General features: G+C 41.4%; 1 protein-coding gene and 1 non-coding gene across 2 annotated transcripts; both read right to left on the bottom strand.

Annotated features, from left to right (window-relative positions):
* Positions 1 to 637: 637 nt before the first annotated feature.
* On the bottom strand, positions 638 to 20,005 carry C2H8orf37 (chromosome 2 C8orf37 homolog). Its single transcript, XM_027403493.2, has 6 exons — positions 19,596 to 20,005; positions 17,195 to 17,282; positions 15,039 to 15,106; positions 14,426 to 14,491; positions 7,969 to 8,064; positions 638 to 4,066 (listed from the first exon to the last, which is right to left on the bottom strand). The coding sequence occupies exons 1-6, from the start codon at positions 19,766 to 19,768 to the stop codon at positions 3,913 to 3,915; spliced, it is 645 nt and encodes a 214-aa protein (XP_027259294.1). The 5' UTR covers positions 19,769 to 20,005; the 3' UTR covers positions 638 to 3,912.
* A 216-nt stretch (positions 20,006 to 20,221) lies between these two features.
* On the bottom strand, positions 20,222 to 20,303 carry Trnas-aga. The gene has a single exon. It is a non-coding gene; the product is annotated as a tRNA-Ser (tRNA).
* Positions 20,304 to 24,198: the final 3,895 nt, after the last annotated feature.

Below are 24,198 nucleotides of genomic sequence, written 5' to 3'. Positions count from 1 at the left end.
ATGGTGTGTGTCACAGTGCTACTTTATGTGATAGGAACAGACTCAGGGTTCTGAGCGTGCTAGGCAAGCAGTCTACTAACTGAGCAACATTCCAGCCATCATTATTGCATTCCCAATATGTGCCTTTGCTTGGCTCTTATTCACTTCTGCCTTCCCCATTCACCCTCTCTCTAAGCAGTCTCCCTTTCTGCTTTAATGTCACGGGTATTCTATTACTCTGTCTTGGTCCCCTCCCCCACTTCCCACCAATGCCATCTTTTAAATGTGTCACAGATTTAAGATGTCACAGATTTAAGACAGATGCTGTGAAGTCTCTAAGCAGACATTTAAGATAGCCAGTATGTTAGGTAACAGACACAGCTCAGTACTGGGAATCAGTGTGCTGGCTGATACTTGTTAAAACACAAATATTATGCAAAATAAGTATTTGAAATCTATTGCTAAGCCTCCTCCCACTACACCAGAAGGGCCTGAAGGGATTGGCCAGTGGTTGAGAGCACATAGCTTTTGCAGAGGACCTGCAAAGTTCAGAGTGCCTAGCACCCAATTGTCACCTTTAACCCCAGTTCTGCACAGGTACAGGTACCTGCACACACGCTGCCCACTCTCACACACACATGAATAAAAACACTAAAAATAAATCATAAAAATTGGTATCACTTGACAGAACTAAATGAATGAGCACATAGCTGTTTTTAACATTCTGTTAGAACTTGGGCAATATTTCTTTTGCTCCTCAGTAACTGCATTTATTTTGCGTTTATCTTATGTGTACAGATGCTTTGCATAGGCACTTTATGTCTATGTCCCTGAGGGCAGAAAAGGGCACCGGATCCTCTGGGAATGGAGTTACAGATGGTTTTAAGCCTCTTTGTGGGTGCTGGGAATCAAGCCGGGTCCTTTGGAAGAAAGAAGCCAGTACTCTTAACTGTCTGTCAAGTCATCTTTTTAGCCCCAAGTAACTGCATTTGTTTTACATATATTTGTTTAGTCTAGGTCAACCCTACATACATTAAGAATTACAAAGGGACTGGAGAGATGCCAGCCTAAACCCCATATGCTTTTGAAAGCCTCATTTATACAACAAGGTCTTATATAGTACCGTACACAATGTCATGGGTTTTTTAAATAAGAAAAGGTGGAAAAGTAATTGAAATTTAGTTTCTTGTCTTCAGCGTGTTGTTTTTCTTCAGCTTGGGCCTGCCGTTTGAATGCCATGCTCTTTTGCACAAGCATACCTTTCTCCCTCTCAATTGTAGCATATCCGCCCCCCCCAAAGTCAGGGTAAAGAAGTTCTTTGTTCAAATTGGATCATTGGAAACTTGGTAATTTTAAACTGCTATCAAATTATTTCCTATTACTGTCCAGACAAATACTTTCCTATAAAATTAAAAGTAATAATACAGAGAAGTCTATTATGTATTCACTTCTAGGTAGGACAAGCATCTGAGAATATAATATAGCTCAAAAAAAAGAAGTTGCCTGGCTTAACAATGGGTACTTGCTAAGGGCAGGGGATCATAGATATTGATAAAACATTGACAAAGATAAAACATCTTGAAAATTTCATAGGCTTTTCATTTTAAGATTATAGTTGAAATATGCATATAGTTTTTAGCTCATAGATAAATGTGCCAAAATCTTAGAAAGTAAGCTAGAGTTAAAAAAAAAAAAAGGAAATACATACGTAGTTTTGAGATTGGAGAATTGTAGTAACTATGACTGTATAGAATGGGTAATATGTTCAATTTTCCAGATATTTATAATGAAATAAGAGGAGAAATGAAAAAGGAAATGGCTGTCCTTCTAGAGGCAAAATAGACTAAAGATACTACCCCACTTTTACTCTATAGACCAGGTTGGCCCGGAACTCACAGATCTGTCTGCTTCTGCCTTCTGAGTAGCCATTGCCAGCTCTAAAAAATATTTTCAAATCATCGGTTCAATAACTGTACATACTGGAATAAAAAGAAATCACTACCATTACAGCTAACCAGCTTAACTGCTACTCTCTCTCTCTCTCTCTCTCTCTCTCTCTCTCTCTCTCTCTCTCTGTTTTTAATTTGAGATGGGGCCTCACTTTGTAGCCCACGCTGGCCATGAACCTACAATCCTCCTTCCTCAGTCTCTCAGGTGTTGGGATTACAAGTGTGCACCACTGTGCTCAACCCTCATGAGTTTCTGAGTACGTATGTGCATGCTGCTGCTCTGTTAGGTTTTTTGGAGTACATGTTGTCAATCAAAACTTTCCATGTTTTTTACATAATTACATAGAGATATAATTTTGAGGAGTAAAAAGATTTATTGAAAGATAAAACATATATATATTTGGTTTTTAGAGACAGGGTTTCTCTGTGGCTTTGGAGGCTGTCCTGGAACTAGCTCTTGTAGACCAGGCTGGTCTCAAACTCATAGAGATCCACCTGCCTCTCCCTCCCAAGTGCTGGGATTAAAGGTGTGCGCCACCACCTCCCAGCAAGAGAAAGGTCCCACAGAGATTTGAACTCGAATGGCTGGATTCAGAGTCTAGAGTGCTCACCATTACACCAAGGAACCACACTGTAAATATATATTAATACAAAAATGTGAGCATCAGCCACTTTGAGATTTTTCTTGTTGCAATTATGTTTACAAGGACATAAATGTGTCATGGTCAGGAAAAGCTTTCTTTTTTATACTTTTTCTCTTATTTTGTACTGCTGGGGATGAACTTAGGGCCTTATATATGCTATTCAAGCACTCTACCACTGAATCAGACCCCAGCATAGGAAAAGGCTTTCAGTGATCAGAGTGTTGTTAGGTGGTGTAATGACATTAATATAAAACCAAGCAGGTCATTATCTGTGCTAAAATTTATATCCTTTCAGGGTGCCCTGTGTCACACATGTAAACCAAATAATATAGACACACAGGAAGTAGGTGCTCAGAGTAGAATTCTGGCAGACTAGAAAGGCCCCAAAATGTCTTTGGTGCTGGGAAGCAAAACTGAGATAATGCATTTCTTGACCATGTTACTATGATACAATTCCTCCCATCTCAGTGATATTAGGCAGGAGCCCAACAGGCTACCCATTGGTTAGCTATGCTCCAATAAATGATGTATCAATCTGATAGTACTAGAAAGTCCACAGGTTGTCTGAGAAGGTTGCTGCTCATTTGATGGAATTATGGAGTATACTTGAAAAATCCAGCAATAGTCTACTTATTTGAAGGACTTCAGTAATTTTAGTTACATCAAAACTCTGTTATATATAAATAGATATTTGCTAATAGAAAACTAACTTTTGATATTTCAATGAGCAAAGGAGGGGAATATGCTAAAAATGGTAACTTTACTATTACTATTATTATTGTGCATAATACTGAATTAAGTTGGTGAGACAAGATGAGATACAGATAAGGCAGGGTTTACAATGACTGTACTCTTGACAACCCTCCAGTTAATCAATGGTCATCTTTCTAACGTCTAACTTATGGTCTCTGGTAATCCTGGATCAGAGCAGGGACCATGAACACTCACATACAATGACCTTTCTGCCCTGGCCAGCTGGGTGCTTGTTTACAACAATACACGAGGGAAGTGTCAGAAAGCAGTCAGTGCTACAGTTGCTACAGAAAGGCTGTAGATTTACACGGGTGCCACAATGTCAATCCCTAATAGGAGATAGGCTAGTAAATTCAGACATTTTTAACCTACTAAGTAAAATGTCCATGTTAAAAGGGATTAATGTCAAGGTGTCGCAGTACATCGTCTTCCCAGTCCATCTGGTCTTCAAAAATTTGTGTAGTTACATAAAATTCATTGCCTCTGTCCAAGGCCATGGTCCTGCTATGTACTGTTACCCGAGTATGGTAAGCAGAGCTGGCTGGCTCTCATAGATGCAGCTATTGGAATATGAACAGTTTGTATACTCAGTGTTTACCACAGACCCAGCGAAGCTGATGGTCTGCCTGTAGGTCAGTCAGTTCTTCAACAGTTCTCCAGCTACACTGGCAGGCATACGCTCGTGCTCCTTTCTTCTGGATCAACTTTGCTTTTAGTTTGTGGAATTCCGGCATGTTGTTTCTGTGGCAAAACAGACAGGCTTGAGCATATTGTCTGTGTTTGGTGTTTATGATGCAAAAGAAGAATAAGTCATGCTTAGGTGTTCTGTTCTGACTGTGCTGAGTGGACAGCCATATTTGTTAGTGAATGATGTCACTAGTCAGAGATGACATGAACAGGAACAGAATGGGAAGTGTGGAGGCTCACCCTACCTCAGACACTCACCCATGCCATAAAGGCCCATGGAAAGTGGCAGAAAGGCAGTGGTCTCCTGGTGCATTAGCTACAACACACTTCTATTACAAGGAAATCAAACTGGTGAGTTCTCTATGCTCAACTCAGCTATTTCTTCCATTTGTTTAAATCACCTGCTTATTTGTTATATCAGCAACAAAGTACCTATACTGAAGTGTTAATAATGTAAAAAGTAACCAAAGCAATGAGAAGACAATTATTAAAATGAAAACCATTGGCTTTGGATGTATTATAAGAATACAGAAGTTACTGTAACTTTAGTTATTACAGAAAATCAATTCATGCAATACATTTATAAACATATCTTTGTAAAATAAAACAGGACAAGCTAAAAATAAAACATTGGGTGAAAAACACCCAAAGAGAAATGCATTGTATACATGCTCAAGAGGCCTGGTGGCCAACATTTTACTTACTCTGCAAGAAAGGGCAGTTTCCAGACTGCCCTCTGGTGGTCAATGTATGCCACATTCACTATTGCAGTGTGCAAAGTCAGACACTATTTAGCAGGTCAGAACCTAAAAAAACCCTAGAGACTTTCTGGGCCAAGTGCCTGAGTTTAGGAAAATGACACCCCTACCAGTAGTGACCTATCTAGGGTTATGAAGAACTAGGGGAAGAACAGAATAATTTGGTTTTATCAGAATGAAAAACTAAGCTCAGTAAAATTAAGTTAATGAAATGAGCATATAATAAAATAAGCATATGCTTACTCCCTCAACTTGTGAAATAACACAATGCAGCAGCTGTACAGCACCACTGCAACAGGCATGCACCGGAAACAGTGAAATAGATGCTTGCTATGCTCTGTGGAACCCTGAGGACTTGGAAATCCTCTAGTCACAACCACCGTGCTTTCCCTTGGGGAATCAGACCCTGTCTTCCTTATGTTCCATCTACTCTCTGCTACCCTTAGTTTCATCAGATCACACCCTAATTCTAAAGATGGGACCAGCATAAGTGGCATCTCCCTACCAAGTGTCTTACTGCCCCCCTCTGACACAGAGGAGGAGGTCCTCTTCTTCCTACACAAACTCCTTTTCCATCAGTATTCCTTCCTTAATAGACGTCCTTCCCTTTACCATATAAGCCTCAAAACACCTTAACAGAATAGCCCCTAACTCTGCACTGGCTTTTTCCAGGCTGCCCTCTTGGGCAACCACACCCAATCTCATGCTTCAGCTGAGCTTCCTCCCAGAGCTTCAGAGACAGTTTCAACAGTACCTGTGACCCAATGTTTAGCCTCTTCCTTTTACAGGACACTACACAGTCCATTGTGTGAACCAAGACAGAAGCCTGATAGACTGGTCCTATGATGCTGTCTATACTATCTCTCTGGTATATCTGTTCCTTTCTTCCCTCCTCACTGCTGTGATTCACAAAATTTCATTTGTGAATTACTGTAACATCCCTTGATTGATCATCATCATTCTCCACTGGCCTGCTTTTCCTATGTGGTAGTCCATTATCTTTTAAAACCTTAAGATCTGAAACTGAGTGTGGTGGTGAATTCCTATAAACAGAGCACCGAAGAAACAGGAAGATGTCACAAGTTCAAGACCACCCTGTTCTGTTAAGCAAGTTCCAGGCCAGCCAGAGTTATATTGTGAGACCCTGTCTCATAATACAAAACCAAACTGAAGTCTGGATAGGCTTCTCTCTAACTGAAAAGCATTCACTTGTGAGCCACTGTTGAAGGGATTACATCTAAACCCCTTACTGTTGCTGACCTCTCTAAGCTGCTTCAGTCTGGGCCACCTCTTGCTCTTGTTAAACTACTCCTGACTCCCCACCATGACATGCAGTTTCACCTCTCTCTGTGTCTTTAAAAATATCCCCTAAGTGCTGGGGACATAGCTCAGTTCATAGAGTACCTGCCCGGCATGCATGAAGTCCTGATTCAAACCCAACCACTAATAAACCAGGCCTTCCTGGTTTATGCTGCAGGTGAAGTATGTCCTTTATCCCTGTCCTCTAGCTCTACTGTCAGACTTAATGTCATGTTCTCCACACTGTCTCCCTCACAGAACTGTGTGCTTCTTCAGAGCAGGAACTGGGTGCTCATCACTTTATGGCCCAGTTTCTAAGAGTGGCCCAACTTGGTGCTGAAGAATGTCAGTTGGCAGAAGTGCTAAGGAGTTACAGAAGCAGATGCATGGTGATTGGCACCGTGGTTGAGATGACAATATTGTCTAGCTGTTTCCTTCTCTTGTTTTCTAAACATACTCTCTCATATCTCGAGGGTTCAGATTATATTCTTCACTGATTTATGTAACAGCCACCAATTTAGTTGTAACAGTAAGTAATCATTATTTTAGGTAAACTATTTTCTAAAATGAGACTACCAAAAATCTGGAGTAAAGCGACTTATTTTGTGACAAGGTCTGATCTTGAACTCACTGACCTCCTGCCTCAGTTTCCAGAGTGTATCCCCATGTCTGCCATCCTAGAAGACTGAGGTGCTGTATGTTTCACATGTATCATGCCAATCCCTGACAAACTTACACTGTGCCTGTGCTTGGATTTTACTATTCTATGCTAGTTTTCTAAAATTCATGCCCATGTTGGTGACTCAGAATTACTTAGGCACTTGTTAGATTAACCAGAAGACAGTGAACAGCAAAAACCCAAACCAACCAACCAACCAACCAACCAACCAACCAACCAACCAACCAACAAAAAACCCCAAAGGGGACTGAAATCTAATTTTCCAACTCTGAGAGTAAAAGGGGTTGAAACTAAGAGTAGGTGGTCTGAGCCTGGGATTTTGGGGCTGCACTAGACTTTCTTGGGGTCAAGACTGTGAAACTTCTGAAATATGTTCATGCATGATGAATTGCACTTGGAAGGACCAGGAGGGTTTGGGGACAGAAAGTGGGGTCAGATGTGTCAGGAGAGGGACCTGCAAAGTCAGAGGGAAAGAATGAGGTACCAAGGACTGTGATGCAGCTAAAGTAAAGGTGGAGTCCATTGTGGGAAGACAGGTTGGAAAGCAGCTGGACCATGGGGGGTCCTGAAGATGGTGTCTAAGGCATCCCAACAGTTCTCTGTGAGCAGAAGAAGCCTGGGCAGGACAAGGGCATGCTCAGAGCTCTGCCCTCAGGTGGAGCATGCAAAGGTTATGGGCACAAAAATCAGTGAGGCAATTCTGTGTTCTCACTCAAAACACATCCTTGTTTAGGCTGACAGCAACCAGAGTGAAAGGAGGTGAGAAGGAGTGTTAGAGACCACATGACTGAATAGATCAACAATGCAACAAAAATGAGAAATGAAAAGCCTTTGGTACATTTTCACCACAAAACCTGTGGTGGTTTGAAAGAAAATGGCCCCCAAAGGCCACTATTAGGAGGTGTGGCCTTGTTGGAGGAAGTGTGTCACTGAGGGGGCAGGCTTTGGGGTCTCTTTTGCTCAAGCTTCCCTCAGTGTGACTGTCAGTTTTACTTTCTGTTATCTGCAAGATGTAGGACACTTGACTGTTTATCCAGCACCATGCTTGCCTGCCTGTCACTGTGTTCCCCATCATGATGATAATAGACTGAACCTCTGAAACTGTTAGTAAGACATCTCGATTAAATGTTTTCCTTATAAGAGTTGCTGTGATCATGGTGTCTCTTTACAGCAATAAAATCCTAACTAAGACAAAGAGTGAACATTCTGCAGAAACATACCTGAAGAATAGGTAATCACATGACTTGTCCCACATATAGTCATTGTAGCTCACTATCCGAAAGTCACAGGCTACACAACGCAGTTGGTCACATGCTCTGGTCAGAGAGAGACATATGCATTAAAGATGATTGCTATGTTTAAATATGAAAATACAGCAGCAGGCTCCAGATAACTGAATAAGAAACAGAAAAGTATGGATTAATGATTGTAATTGTTTGTATTAACGGACTGTTTATATGTTTAAGCTTTCTGGATGGATGTGGTGGCAAACTCCTTTAATCCCAGCATGTGGGAGATATCCTAGCACTGTGAGTCTTTATATAGTGAATTCTAAGCCAGCCAGGGTACACTACACAGCAAGACTCTGTCTCAAAAAAAAAAAAAATCCAGGTTAATTTTCTCATCTACCTGATAAAGATTTTGTATAATACCTGTATATATACACATACAAATGGATATTATATGGATATAAAATGAAGAGTGGATTGGTAGATCAAAGAATGTGAATTGCTACACTGAAATGAAACTGTCTTCCATAAACTATCACTTCTGGAACATCACTTGTTTGTTTCCAAAGTTTCTGGCTTCAGGGATTTCATTTCCTCATTACAAAAAAATTTGCTGAGAACCTATGTGCTTGTCTTAGATCCCAGTGGCAGGTGAACTAGAGAGTATTCACTGTAAAAAAGTTTTTAGTGTGTTAGAAGACAAAAGGTGCTTAGAATGAGATAATAGAGTACTGGGTTGGAATTCTGAATAGGGCAGCCTGGACTGGTCTCAGTAACAAGGTGTATCTGAGCATTTTCTTTAAAAACTTCTGTGGGTTATTTGAGGGAGAAAAGGATCACACTCGTATGCTAATGGCAAAGATGCATGAAGAGCAAGATTCTGATTATGTTGGAGAGCAAGGACAGACAGAGAGGCACCCAGTGACAAGAAGAAGAAGAAGAAGAAGAAGAAGAAGAAGAAGAAGAAGAAGAAGAAGAAGAAGAAGAAGAAGAAGAAGAAGAAGAAACAAGCAAGTCTCCTGTAGGCACTATGTAGTGGAGACATTATGTGTAACATGGTAGCTGCAAGAAAAGTGATAATACATAGCAAGTTTAAAAAGAATTATGAATTGTTGTTGCAGCAACAGAAACAAAAATCTCCATTATTTGAAATATTTAATAAACAAATTTAATGGATACATTTAATAAAACTAAAGGTTGATGAGCTGTTAAGACACACACAGGAAAAGGAAAGAGAGAGATAAGAGAAGAGGAGAGAGAGAGAGAGAGAGAGAGAGAGAGAGAGAGAGAGAGAGCAAGTACACACATGCACCAGTATGAGCAATGAGCACATACACAGCAATAGTGTAGAAAACTTTACAACACAGTCAATTATTTTATACAAAGTACTTACAAGTGACAACACAGTGAAAAAACTAGCAAGATAATTTCCATGTGACTAGTGGGCAGTACTGACACTGGCTCAGAGTACAAAGTGCTTTAGTCAAGGAATTTCTTTGTGACTCAATTTTTCTTTATGTATTTTCCAATTTTGCTTTTGTTCTTTTCGATAGTGTGCTGTTTCAATATATTTTACTAGTATATTTTTTCAGTAATAGTTCTGCAACAAATAAAACAAACCAATTATTAGATTTTTTCCTTTCAAAATTAAAATACAGGCTAGGCAAGGTGGCACATGCTTGTAACCCCAGTACTTTTAAGATGGAGGCAGGAGGACCATCATAGGCTACATGGTGAGTTCAAGGCCAGTCTGGACTGCATGAGACTATCTCAAACTTCAGATGTGTAACTTCAAAACTGGGATACTACTAGGAAACTTTTGGTTTCAAAGTTTCCTTGAGAATTAATGTTTAATATTTTTTTAAATAATCTTATTTTACACACAAATCCAAGTTCCTTCTCTCTCCCATTCTCTCACTCCTCCAACCATGTCCCCATCCAACCCTCCTCCTCTCCTTAGAGAGGGTGAGGCCTCCCATGGGGAATCAACAAGGTCTGTCTCATCATTTAGGGAAGGACCAAGGCCCCTCCCCCTGTATCTAGGCTGACAGAATATCCCTCCATAGGGAATGGACTCCAAAAAGCCATTTCATGCACTAGGGATAAATACTGCTTCCACTGTCAGAGGCCCCATAGACTGCCCAATCCCCCCAACTGACACCCACATTTAGGAAGCCTAGTTCAGTCTTATACAGGTTCACCAGTGTAAGTCTGGAGTCCGTGAGCTCCTACTTGCTCAGGTCAGCTGTTTCTGTGGGTTTCCCCAGCATGCTCTTGATCCCTTTGCTCATCCCCCCTCCCTCTCTACATCTGGATTTCAGGAGTTTGGCTCAGTACTTAGCTGTGGGTGTTTGCTTCTACTTCCATCAGTTACTGGATGACAGCTCTATGATGACATTTAAAGTAGTCATCAATCTCATTATAGGGGAAGGGCATTTAAGGTAGCCTCTCCACTATTGCTCAGATTCTTAGTTGGGATCATCCTTGTGGATTTCTGGGAATTTCCCTACGGCTAGGTTTCTCGTTAACCCCATAATGGCATCCTCTATTAAGGCTTCTCTTTCCTTTCTCTCCTTCTCCGTTCTTCCACCAACTTGGCCTTCCTGATCCCTCATGTTCTCCTTTTCTCCCCTCCCCACTCTCCTACCTCCTTCCCCTCCCCCAGACTCCCAATTTAAGCTTAATATTGCTAAAAGTATTAATTACAACTAAACAATGACAATGTTTCATTAGCCACTCCTTTTAAACTCTTAGTGGTTGCTGACGTTGTGTCAGTTCCTGTGGCACTGCAACCTTCAGTTGCATTCACAGAACACTGGAATCGGATTCTGAATGTAAGTCAGGAAATACAAACGATGGTTCCCAAGGCTCCCATAACTTGTGTTCTTATGCAGATGTAGTTTATTACATGCTCACAACAGAGTGTTAACTTTAATGCCTTAACATAGATGTGCAATTTGGCTGAATTATTGCAATTGTGGGAGCCATAATTTACATTCTCATAACATTTTGTGTGTGAAATCTCTACCACTATGTTAAATATAGTTTTAAATTTAAAATTTAGTAGTTTATCAAGTCTATTCACACTACTATATTTTCTTACAAAGACTGTCCTACGAGAAAATTAAAGCCAACTTGCACTAAGAAATCATTCTGCTGCTCTGATGCACTGTTAGATCATAACTAGTCAGCCGGTGGGGTAATCCAGCCTTGCATGTAATTCACAGGTACATTAAGAGAGAACTTGCTGATCTTGAAAAGGATGCCTCAGCTTAGAGGTAATGGTGTACACCTTTAATCCCAGCACTGGGAGGCAGAGGCAGCCCTGTTCTTCACAGTGAGTTCTAGGACAGCCAGGGCTACACAGAGAAACCCTGTCTCAAAAAAATCACAAAGAAACCAACATAAGAAAAAAGAAAGAAAGGAAAGGAAAGGAAAGGATGCCCCAGTCATGTCTTACCTACACCACTTGCTAATGACACCATGTTCACACTTTAAAACAGTCTGCATTGCCCCTGCATTGGAGCCTAATCCAGGAATCAAATGAATAAAATAAATAGGCACAACACAACTGACTTCCTTTGTGCCCTCAACATAAACATTAGTATTTAGTTTCGGGACCTATGAATATTTCTTTCAGAACTATATCATTTATATATATGTCACTCCTCACTTTATGATAGGTCATGTTCCAACAAACCCCTCCATAGTTAAAATGACATGTAACATATCTAATCTATTACACATCACAGTACAAAGTAAGTGTACTAGTTGCTAACCTTGTGATTGAGTGTCTCACTGTCCCTGCCCAGCACACTATATACTGCTAGTCTGGGAATAGATTAAAAAAATTGAAATGCGGCTAATACTGAGTGTGTCAGCCACGTCGGAGTCATTGTAAGTCAAATATCTGTTAGCATAAAATAGTATGAAATCATGACTCCAATGAAAAATAAACTAAGTTTTTTCTCTGTAAAATATGGAGGGACTATACTAAGGAAGATATTTATATGTTTATCCAACTGATAAGCAGAACCGAACCATTTTATGCATGCTTAAGTGGGAATACTCAAAATACATAACTGCTCAGATTCTGTAGTTCTTAGTTAAATCCCATCAGATGTACTCAAAGGACTAGAAAGTCTTGATAACTGGACAGTTTCAAAATAATATTGGCTGGCTAGGTATGGTGTCACATGCCTGTAATCTCAGTGCTTGAGAGGTAGAGGCAGGAGGATCAGGAGTTCAAATTCATCCTTGGCTATATGGTGAGTTTGGGGACAGCCTGGGCTACAAGATGCCTCATATGAAAACAAAAATCAAAGCAGCAGCTATAACAGTGAAAGCAGCTAAGAGCCTTCCTTTTTCACGACCTGAGCCCTTGTTTTGTAACAATGCATTCACCGATGCTGGACATATTACCTGGGAATCTTTTTTGTCCAGGGCTGGGTGGAGAAACAGGATTCTGCTATGTAGCTATGGCTGACCAGGTTGCTTTCAAACTTGTGGCAAGCCTCCTGCCTCACACTCTCAAGTGCAAAAAGTATGTTTGATTTTTAAAGGCGAGGATACTGAGTGAGGTTTTAGAAGATACTATTCCTTCTTGAGGGTTGGTGGACGAGTGGCAGGGTGACACAGGGACACTGACATCAGAACCCTTTCCTTCCAGGATCTTTTACCTGCTTCTTTATTGGTCACTTGGTTTTGGTCAGCGAGCCTAGGGCTTTGGGTGCACATTCCAAACATTTAAAAGAAGAAACAAAGGACAAAAAAGAAATCAAAATGGAATAAGAAAATGATTGTGTAGCATGTGAGTAAAGTACACAGGACAAGAGGGGACATGTGTGAGAAAGGGGCAGAGATCTCCACAGGGAGCGGATGCTAAGATCCTCAGAGCAAGGAGCTTCATTCTCCATAGGGAACAGATGCTAAGATCCTCAGAGGCTGGAAGATTTAAGTGGGGGAAAAGACAGTGTTCTAGTACAAACTGCACCTGCTTCAGGGTTTTCTCAGGGGAAGAAACTAGAGGAAAGAGGAAGACCAAGCACTTTAGTAAGGACAACAGTGAGTTTGGAGTTCAAGTGGAAGAGACTTGGCTGCTGTTGGAACAGGAGAAAGGCATTTCGGCACTGTCATCTGGTGAGTTGACAAAAGTGGCCTTAGAGATAGTATAGCTCTGAAAATCACTTCTTATACCCAGCAGGCAGCGTTCAGCTTCCCGGGCTCCCAAATTCATCTTGGTCCTATGGCCTCTCCTTCCTGGATTCCTAAAATCCAAACTGGCACCACCCCAATGCCCCCCTTTTTTGAGCCCCAATTCTATTATTAATATATCAACCCTTCAGAAGTGTGCTCAATATGCAATAATAGTCTTTTCTTCTTAAAAATGAACAAAAATAAAGTATTTTAGAAACAACTGGGGGGAGGGGTGGCTGGAGAGATGGCTCAGAGGTTAAGAGCACTGTCTGCTCTTCCAGAGTTTCTGAGTTCAATTCCCAGCAACCATATGGTGGCTCACAGCCATCTGTAATGAGATGTGGTGCCTTCTTCTGGTGTGCAAGCATACATGCAGGCAGAACACTGTATACATAATAAATAAATAAATCTTAAACAACAACAACAACAACAACGGGAAAAGATATGAATAATGTAGGTAAGTGGGCCTCTGCCCAAACAGAACCAAAAGCAGCAGGGCAGTACACAGATTTGCTTACAGTCAGTTTTTTCCCAACCTGTGAAAACAGTAATGGAATGTACTAGAAGTGACAGGGGTTTGCAGTGAGTGCCATCATGACTTTAAGACTGCCTAAAAAAGAACTAAACGAGACAGCAGGGTCTTGAAGGGATGAGAAAAGCCAAGAAGCAACAGGTTTCTGACTTAGAAATATGAAATGTCAAGTTTGAGAACTCTGGTTAACAAAGAAAGACCTTTAGCTTCTCATGTTTTCTGGTCAAATCAGTGAGGCCAAGACACTGCATCTTCTGTATAACTGCATCACTTCATCTACACTAGCCACTCTTTTCATGACTTGGAAGAAAGTACATTTGCACACTCTCCTGGTGCTCTGTAAAAACCTGGGTAGGATTCAAGTGATTCAAGTGGGACTCAGAAAAGGGTCCAATACAATGAACAATACATACCCAACATTTTTTTTTTAATCTAGGTCTTGTTGTGTTGGCTCAGGCTGGCTTGGCTTTGAATTTATAATTTATAGCAATCATTCAGCCCTAGCCTCCACATGCTGGCATTACAGGCATGTGCCACCTGCACAACTCAGCCTTTAATAGTCACTTCCCAAGAATATTAAATGAGTCAGTGAAGTGTCCTTAGACTGGTTAATACAATACACGCTCTCATTGTAAGGCAGACTGATGCCAAGGCAGTAAAAACTGAATTCTAACAAAGGGCATCCCAGCAAGAAAGTAGACTACATTTCCCACATCCTACCTCTGTGAAGTATTTGTTCCAATTCCACATGGAATGGTGCTTCCACTGAGATACACTGGACTGCAACTAGATGTGTTCAGCAGATGGAGAAAAATGAAATTACAACAAAAAAAGAAACATGAGAAATTAGTTTGGTCTCACTGAGTCTATGTTTTTGTGATTACATTATATGCTTTCTCCTCTAGCAGGCCAACTATTTCAAGGAGGAGATATTTATTACACACTCACTCTCTATAAGATATAACCTGCATTCAGAAACACTCAAGGAGTTAAAATGAGTCACAGAAAAATGTGTGCCAATAATGTAAGGAATAAAGTAAATACTAAAGAGCATGTAACAGAACATTAATTTTGAGAAACCATTAACACTATTTTTTTTAAGACAGCAGAAAATTATTTACAATAGCAATAATCTCTTATTTAATTTCCTTTCCACTAAAGGGATCATAGATCCTAAGCACACACCAGATACTGCTAGTGGTCTTTTGTTTGAGGCCAACCTGTGTTTTGTTTTTCAATGCCACTGTTGTTGAAATGGTAACAGAGTCTACCGGCCTATCCCCGAGGCCTCTGCTCACTCAGCCTAGAATTCACCAAAGCCATCTCAGCTTACCTTTTACCGAGGCCTTGAATGGAAGCTCTGACAGATGTGTTACTTGAAGATCTGGATTTCAATTTTTGCTAAAAAAACAAAACAAAAATAAAAGACCAAAGGCTTAGGACAACAATATTTTGAAACGATGTAAATAAAACATTTGGTGCTATCCTTTCTAGATACCCAAAAACCAGTGATCAAGACTTTTTAAAGGCAGGAGGAAAGGAAAGCTCCCTGAAGAATTTGCAAATTACAATGTTTTTGGCCTAAAAAACTGATCTACTGCTGCTATGCAAGCTAAGATTTAGAGTCACTTTATACCTCTTCAGGTAATACCAGGGTTCAATGATTTAATATGAAGGGCCTGTTACTTAAAACTTCATTGTGGAAAAACTCAATTGAGGAGGGGGAAACCCCCAGGCCCATTTTTAAAGCTCTGAATAGTACTTATCTAAACTAAAAGTAAGTTCTGTACAACCTCAGGATTATTAATTTTGACCAAATGTAATGGTATCAAGCAATATACGACCATGAAAAATGCTGAGCTACCTAGTCACAGCCACACAGTAGTCATTAGTGAGCATTTATTAAGTGTTAACTGGTACAAAGTAGCAAACATCATAAACCAACCACATCCTAGGACCACCGCCAGCAAGAGGAAGCAAGACAGGGAAAAGGCATCTAAAACTTTGCACAGACATGCCTTCATTTTACCTAGCAGCTGAGGAAGTTTAAGAGGCAAAAATATTTCACTTTAACGTCTCTCTTAATTTTTATTTGATGTTAAACAGGAAAGTATATTGCTGCATCTGTAAAACTTCAACAGTGCACGAGTATCTTTTCATCAGGGAAGCATGTCTCCTATACAAAGTAGGATCACAACTATGGCAATAAGTTGGCATACTAACATTTGTTGTTGTTTCCCAGGATTTAAGATCTGGTTCCAAAAACAGTTTTAAAAAGCAGTAAGTGAGACAGCAGAAGGTGGAGTGAGGAGCAGAAAAAAAAAAAAAAAAAAAAAAAAAAAAAAAAAAAAAAGCAAACTACTACAGAAATTCACATTCACTCGGGACTTATCAAACTCAAGAAAAAGCTAAGTTTGTTAGACAAAGACAGTTTATTGGTACAAATCTACATATGTACCTTACTTACTATACTTAAGACACTTAAGCCTGTGTGTGAATGGAAAGGATAGCGGTTCTAGCTGAGAAGGAAGGCAGTACAGTATGATTTGCAGAGGTCTATATTATATTTTAAAATTTATTTTAAAAAGTCCAGCTGACTTGATGGCAGATGCCTATAATCCTACCACCGAAAGGCTAATGTAAGAGGATCACGAATTCAAATTCAAGGCCATCTTGGGCTAACTAGTGAGACACTGTTAATGATTCATTTGGAGTCACAATAAAATCACTTGGAGAATCTGTAGAAGCCAGAAAAGATGAGAAGGGTCATTGGTTCGGGGATTCCTTAATGAAAGGGTATTAGAACACAGGTGGTATAAAAACAAAAGGGGGATATTACAGTTGGAAAGTCGAAACAGGGTGGTAGTGGGGGTGAGGAGCTGAGGAGAGAAGAAGGGAGGGTTAGCCAAAACAGTGTATGAAAAAGGCATATGTAAACCTGTTACTCTGTATGTCAATTAAGAAGGATCAGTTAATTTAAAAAGTTCAGAGAATAAAATATAGAAAAATATTGACATGTTTAGAATGGGTAGATATGATGATGAATTCCTCACACAGGAGAATATTGGTGGTTGTATTTTGAACTTTTTATAAAGTTAAACATTTAAAGCATTAAAATATTTACAATTTAGTGAAATCCACTGTTTTGGGGAATAACATTAATGTCATTATATTGTAGACACTAAAGACATTCCTGTACTGAAATCTGACTGCTTTGGGCTTTTTAGAGAGATGTTCTTAGACACTACCCAAGAAATTTAAGTGACTTCTTGATCTGTTGGTTGACTTCTCCACTGCAGTGAGTTGATTTCTCACTCTTGCTGAGACATTAACAGTGACACACACAGAGTTTCTAATATCTTACTCTCTACACTCTTTAGAGTGGAGTTCAAAGGATTACATCAGGTAGCTACTGTGCCTTAATTTCTGAGGCTCTTTTGAGTGCCTTAAATAACAACAGAACTACTGTACACTTGTAATGTGACTTACAAAAGACTTGTTATCAAAGTTAGGCTCCTCAAATATTTCATTAATGAGACTGTCAAGGTCATCTTCTTTTTTACATGTTTCGGTTGATCTGCAAAGAAAACAGGCACACACAAAATAAACCCTCCCAGACAGATGACTCAGTTTAAATGTCACTGCTGCAGTGATGACACAAGGGTGTTTTTCAGGTATGGAAATATATTACAATCTGCATGGCTTTGGGACTGACCTGACCGAGGCAACTGGGGGATGAAGACATGACAGACCTACATACAGAAAGGCTGGAATTGGTGGATTGTGCCTTCTGATGGAGCACACCAACAGCAATGTGGGAAACTCAGTGCCTATTACAAAAGCATGAAGAGGAAGGAGGGGGCTGCTGTGGATAGTTTCTGTATGCACTGACTCTAACAAATGATCAACCGTTTGTCAACAAGCCTGACCAGGAAGGCTGTGCCATTCCTGTGGGTCTGAGGCACTAGGATCCTTGACATGGCCAACCTGTGTCAATAATATACTTCAACCAAACACACAGAAATAAGCTGTTTGTTGAGATATAGTTTATTGGTACAAATTCATACATGTATCTTACTATTATGCACTTAAGATTTTTAAGATTATTGGTGGGGGGGACCTGGAGAGATGGCTCAGTGGTTAAGAGCACTGGCTGTTCTTCTAGAGGTCTGAGTTTACTTCCCAGCATGGTGGCTCACAAATCATCTGTAATGAGATTTGGTGACCTCTTCTGGCCTGTAGGCATACATATATGCAGGCAGAATACTGTATACATAATAAACAAACCTTTGAAAAAAGATATTTAAGATTATGTATTATATTAAAATGGGAATGTACTTTTCTAAATTATGTCAAGCACTTATACAGAGAATATAAAATATATAGATTATAAATAAATCCTAATACCATAAAGGTTCAATTTGAAGTCAAACAACCCTATCTCTTTCTATAGGAGCTCATTAGGGAAATGACCAAAAGTGGAGATCCCTCATCAAAGCCAAAGAACCACTGCTATGTGTCAGAATATCTCAACTACACCACATTCTTCAAGGGAAGCCACCATAGGATGATTAGCACAAACTGCTGCCTCATAGAACATTTAAGAGAACCCTGGGCTGGGGATATAGCACATTGGTAGAGTACAGGTTTAGCATGGACACAGTCCTGAGTCCTAATGTTCAGCTACCACCCCCCAAAAGTGAACATTTACCAAATGTCAGGCAGACAGTATCTTAAGGCTTTCATTACTTCTATTTTTCAGTGAGGAAAAGGCACTGAGAGATCCAGCAGCTTGTACAAGGCCATATAGACAAAGGGCAGTTCACATACCTACATCCTATGAGACAACTGTTTTCTACAGTTTTTATATTGTGGACACTGTTAATCAACTTCAGACGTTCACTGGACCACGTTATGACTTGCTTTAGATTATTTTTTGATTCAAATTCTTTAGGAATGTATTTACTTTGAAACTTAACACTAGGAATGTATCTCTTGTACCAAATGGTTTATCCAATTACTTGCAGGCTTTGCCTCCTTAGCTATCCCTGCTTTCACTTTTACCCTTCATGTCTTTCACAACATTTTCCTTTGCTTTAGAAGTATGCTGAAGACTTGTTATTCTAAGCAAATAGCAACAACAAAACTCCAATCACTCTAAACAATTGTCCCTTGAAGGTACCACTCGTTCTTACTCACAACTGGAATGGCCTATGTCCATCATTTGATTTAGTATCTGTAATCCACATGGTTGCCTCAGTCTTAGAACTACTGAAATTTGGGGTCAGGTAATTCCTGTATGTTGAGAGAGGGTGCTACTGGCCATTCTAGGCTGTTTTGCAGGGTTCTTATCTACCTACTGGATGTTTATAGTATACTTTTTTCCAGTTGTGATAACCAAAAGACATCTGCTGGGTCCCTTAACTTGGAGCCATGGGGAATGGCAGGCACCCGGGGCTGTTTAATTCAGGTGTTTACAATGGATACTTCTTTAATAATTAAGTCTAATCTCATCTAACTCCTGGAGCTGACGTCAGACAACAATACCACGGAACGGTTTTCTAACAATTGGCCTACGGGTTGCCTGGCAACGGGGTGAAACAAGATGCTTAAGCCAGGCACCTTACGGGATAAGAACACTGCCAGCATGGACCCCTCGGGGGTTAGAGGAGAGACCCTGCGGGATCCCTGTCAGGTGGGGGCGGGGAGGTGGGGTCTCGGCTCCCCCGGGCTCGCCCAGGGGCGGGGTGCGAGGTCTGAGTCGTGATGGATGGGCCACCGAAAGCCAGAGCTAAGGTAGCCGGGGCCCAGGCCGCCGGAGTGCGCGGCGACGGAGGGCGGCTTTGGGCCCAGCAGGGCTGCGCCCTGACGTCCACCCGCCCGCGTTAACCTGAGGTTCTCTTTCGCCTGGGCTCGCGTCCGGTCGCCGCTGTGGGTGCCGCCGCCGCCGCTGCCGCCGCCGCCGCAGCTCGTGGGCCGCTCGCTCAGGCCCAGCCTCAGGGGGTCGAGTCTGCAGAATTTGGTTTCGACTTCATCCAGGAGTTCGTCCAGGTCCTTCGCCATCTTGAATCCGAGCGTCTGGCGGGTGGTTTCCACGGCAACCCGGGAGCCCGTCGCGCCCGCTCGCGCGTCCCAGCACTCCTGCGCGTGCGCAAACCGTCCTTGGCCTCAGGACGCGCGTAGCCGCGGCGCTGCCGGGCTCGCACTCCCGATGGTGGTGGGTCGGCGGGTCGGCAGGTCGGCGGGTAGGCGGGTCGGCGGCTGTTTCCGTCGCCACAAGTGGTTTCGGTGGGTCCAGCCGGTGCGGCCGCGCTTCCCTGCAGCCTGTGGGCCCGACCGGCTCACACACCTCTCTCTCTCTCGCTGCGGTGTTTGACCACAAACACAGCGTCACTTCCCACCCTATCCCGACCCCGGTTGCTTCAGCGCGTGTAAACGTCTTCAATTGTTTCAGAAGGATAGGGGAAATCTGAGGGTACAAAATAAACGTCCCCTGGCAAAAACGTCCTCTTTTCCCGTAGTCGGCAGGATTCGAACCTGCGCGGGGAGACCCCAATGGATTTCTAGTCCATCGCCTTAACCACTCGGCCACGACTACTGGTGATGCTAATTTTGGCAGGAAGGTTCTATGTAGACTCTACTCTTGCCGCACTCACCCCAGCCTGGATCACAGCAAAACACGACCAGTGCCGCCTTAGATACAGCGTCACAGCTCCAGTCATTTCCGTGGTTTGAAGAATTCTTAGAGCCATCTGTCCATCTTTTTATTCCGCCACATAAAAGGGTTATAGATGAGTCTTCAAGGCTAGAGTCGGAGGGATGCAGAGGACAGAGAGAAGAAGGGAGGGAAGGAGGGAAGGCCAGAGTCTGAGCCGGCTACTTCCTTGCTCATCGACAGAGACATTTCTAGTAGGGAAGCTGGAACTGCAGGCCGAAGGCCAGCCTCCCACCTCCCTTCTTTGATAAACAGTTCCCTAGACACTTTTCTCTTGTTAGCATTTAAATTATTACCCATCATTTGAAATGTGTTATGCATGGTAAGACTGTCTCACCAGGTTTTAAAGCAAACTTTGAAAAGGAATATAAACCACAGCGCAAAAAACACTAGTGTTTTCAATTCTTATGCTTTGAACAGTCTCTCTCTCTCTCTCTCTCTCTCTCTCTCTCTCTCTCTCTCTCTCTCTCTCTCTCTCTCTCTCTCTCTCTCTCTCTCTCTCTCTCTCTCTCTCTCTCTCCTCTTTTATTCCCCCCTCTCTCTCCACTCTCACCACAATGCTTAGGCTAGCCTTACCACTTGAAATTCATTCTATGTCAGCCTACCTGGTTGGTTTGTACCATAGGCCTGTATTACAACAATTACAACACTACTACATCAACACAGCCAGCTCACATTGCGTTCTGAAGTTGAATGAGCAAAGAAGCCAGCGCTCTGAACTTCGGAGACATTTGGGCCAGTTGATTTATTAGTTTCATTTATTTAATTCATTCAAAACATTTTTATAGCTTTTCCTGAGAGTGACATGCAGTGGTGCGCTGGAGTGAATGGTAGCTAGTAGCTCATCAGAGGCCTTTGGACAGATGTCTTTTTAGCGGCCTGTTAAGTGCAACCATTATTTAAAGTGAGATCATGTAAATTTGCAATTATATTAAAACATGGGCAATGTTTAGCACATTCCTAGTTATATCTCTGCATGGTTTTGTTGCTGTTGAGACTGCTTACATCATAAAATTTGTAAGAACTGTGTGTTTTTCCTGGGGTTAGACCTGGCGATCTGTTGTCACCAGTACTGCTCCACGGAGTAGCGGATTAGTTTGTGGTTGTGGCTTCCGGTTGATCCTCCTAGGGGCCTGGGGTTGGCTGAAGCTGTAGACTTTTTTTTTTTTTTTTTTTTTTTTTTTAATACACTGTCCATGCCCATTCTATTCTCCATGCTTTGCAGATGGCTTTTTCTTGATTGTTCCCTCCCTTTTCTCAGACTGGTTTTTTCTTACTCAGTCACACTGAGGAGACTTCTAATTCACCATTTTACCTTGGAAGTCTTTTTTTTTTTTTTTTTTTTTTTAGTTGATGAAACTAAAGATATATTTTATTCGTTCTAATTATTCATATGTGTGCTTGGCTGTGTGTGTGTTTGTGCACTTGTGTTCCGGTGCCTGGAGCAGGAATGGTGAGCCTCAGCATGTGCGTGCTTGGAGTAGGACTGGAGTCGGAACAACCACCTCCATCTTGGATGTCTTATCAGTTTTGTAAAAAGAAAGAACAGGTGTTTTGTACGATCTTATAATTGTACCTGAAACGGACTCCAGTAGAAACACAGGAAGAAGCTGCTTGAAGAGGCTGTGGCGGCGCATGCCTTTAATCCCAGCACTCAGGAGGCAGAGACTGGCAGATCTCTGTGAGTTCGAGGTCTACAGAGTGAGTGCCTGGACAGGCTCTAAAGCTACACAGAGAAACCCTGTCTCAAAAAACAAAAAGGCTGAGCTTGGGTTGTTGAGATGGCAACTCTTCTGTTCCTCCAGAGTACCCAGGTTTGATAACCAGCACCCATCCTGAGTGGCTCACAACTGCCTGTAACAGGAAGAGCCAACGTCTTTTGACCTTCACAGGTACTCACATGTGTGTGCAAGTTTAAAAAAAAAAGGCAAACTAAAAAGGCTGCCCTAGCAACTTGGTTCTGGGGGGAGTAATAAATAGTTGCTTTTTGATTGATAGGGTTAAATTAAGGATTTGTGAGTCCTTGTCCCAAGGTTTTGAAAGCATTCTGAGCTTCATATATTTCATGAATACTATATTACTGTATGTATTTACATTCCAAAGATGTTTAAATTTTTTTATATTTTTGAGAATTTCATACAGCATATTTTTATATTAATTTCTGTCCCCATTCATATTCTTTCTTTCTCTTAAAGACAAAAATGAAAGAAAAAAGCTACTAAAAACTAGAGTATGATTTGTGTTAGCCAACTGCTCCTGAGCAGGAAGTCTACTCTAGAGTGTGGTTGATAAACTCAGTGCCATTCCATTGAAGAAAGCTGATTTCCTTCCCAGCAGCTGTTACTTGGGAATACCTTTTTGACTAGGGGTGGGATTTTGTGCTTCCTTCCCTTGTTCCATGCTGGGATTTTGTCTGGCTTGACTTTGTGCCGGTCTTATGCATGCTGTCACAGTCTCTGTGAATTCACATGTGCAGCAGCCCTGTTGTATCTGAAAAATGCTATTTCCTTAAAGTCATGCACCACTTGTGTCTCTTAGAATCTTTTGACTTTGTATTGGCTAATTTTATGTCAAGTTGACAGTGGTTCTCAATCTTCCTAATGCTGAGACCCTTTAATATAGTTCCTCATGTTATTGTGACCCCCAGCCATATAATTATTTTGTTGCTAATTCATAACTGTAATGTTACTACTGTTATGAATCATAATGCAAATATCCATGCTTTCCGATGGTCTCAGGCAAAAAGAGGGAACCTCAATTGAGAAAATGCCTCCACAAGATCCAGCTGTAGGGCATTTTCTTAATTAGTGATTGATGAAGTAGGTCCTGGCCCATTGTTGGTGATATTATCTCTTGGCAGGTGGTCCTAGGTTCTATAAGAAAGCAGGCTGAGCAAGCACCCCTCCATGGCCTCTGCATCAGCTCCTGCCTCCAGGTTTGAGTTCCTGTCCTGACTTCCTTCAATGGTGAACAGTGATTTGGAAGCATAAGCCAAATAAATCCTTTCCTCCCTGTGGTTGTTTAAAAGAAAATGGCCCCCATAGGGAGTGGAACTATTAAGAGGTGTGGCCTTGTTGGAGGAAGTGCATTACTATGTGGGTGGACTTTGAGGTCTCTTATGCTCAAATTATGCCCAGTGTCACTGTCCACTTCCTGTTACCTGTGGCTTAATATATAGAACTCTCAACTCCTTTTCCAGCACCATGTCTGCCTGCATGCCACCATGCTTCTCATCATGACAATAATGGACTAAACCTCTGAAACTGTAAGCCAGCTCTAATGTTTTTCTGTGTAAGTGTTGCTATGGTCATGATGTCTTTTCATAGCAATAAAACCTTAACTAAGACATTCTTCAACTTGCTTTGCTTGTGGTGTTTATCACAGCAATAGAAATTCTATCTTGGACATACTTCATCTTCTGGATAGCTTACTGAGCCTTGAGTGGAGGAGTGTGATAAAGACATTCCATTCAAAGTCTCTTACTCTCTGCACATTGTCCAATTGTGGATCTTTGTGTTAATTACTGTCTACTACCAGAAGCTTCTTTGATGAGAGTTGAGTAATACTCTGATCTATGAGTATAGCAACATGTCACTAGGAGTTGTTTTTTTGCTATGTTCCTTTAACAGAATAACAGTGTTAAGTTCTCCTCTATGGCCCAGGACCTATCTAGTCTCAGGTTCTTGGCATCATTAACAATATCAAGTATAACTTTCATCTCATGGAGTAGGCCTTATATTCCAATCAAAAAGTGATTGGTTGCTTCCCTATATCACTA

Source organism: Cricetulus griseus, chromosome 2, assembly GCF_003668045.3.
Source record: "Cricetulus griseus strain 17A/GY chromosome 2, alternate assembly CriGri-PICRH-1.0, whole genome shotgun sequence".
NCBI lineage: Eukaryota > Metazoa > Chordata > Mammalia > Rodentia > Cricetidae > Cricetulus > Cricetulus griseus.
This window is presented reverse-complemented; position numbering and strand designations above follow the sequence as displayed.

What these genes read in the sequence shown, in the direction of transcription:
- C2H8orf37 (XM_027403493.2), bottom strand. Translation starts at nt 19,768, where the DNA reads ATGGCGAAGGACCTGGACGAACTCCTGGATGAAGTCGAAACCAAATTC. An exon ending in ACTTTGATAACAAGTCTTTT is followed by an intron (nt 15,107 to 17,194) that starts GTAAGTCACATT and finishes TTGTTTTTTTAG; the next exon opens with CAAAAATTGAAATCCAGATC. An exon ending in ATTCAAGGCCTCGGTAAAAG is followed by an intron (nt 14,492 to 15,038) that starts GTAAGCTGAGAT and finishes GAACACATCTAG; the next exon opens with TTGCAGTCCAGTGTATCTCA.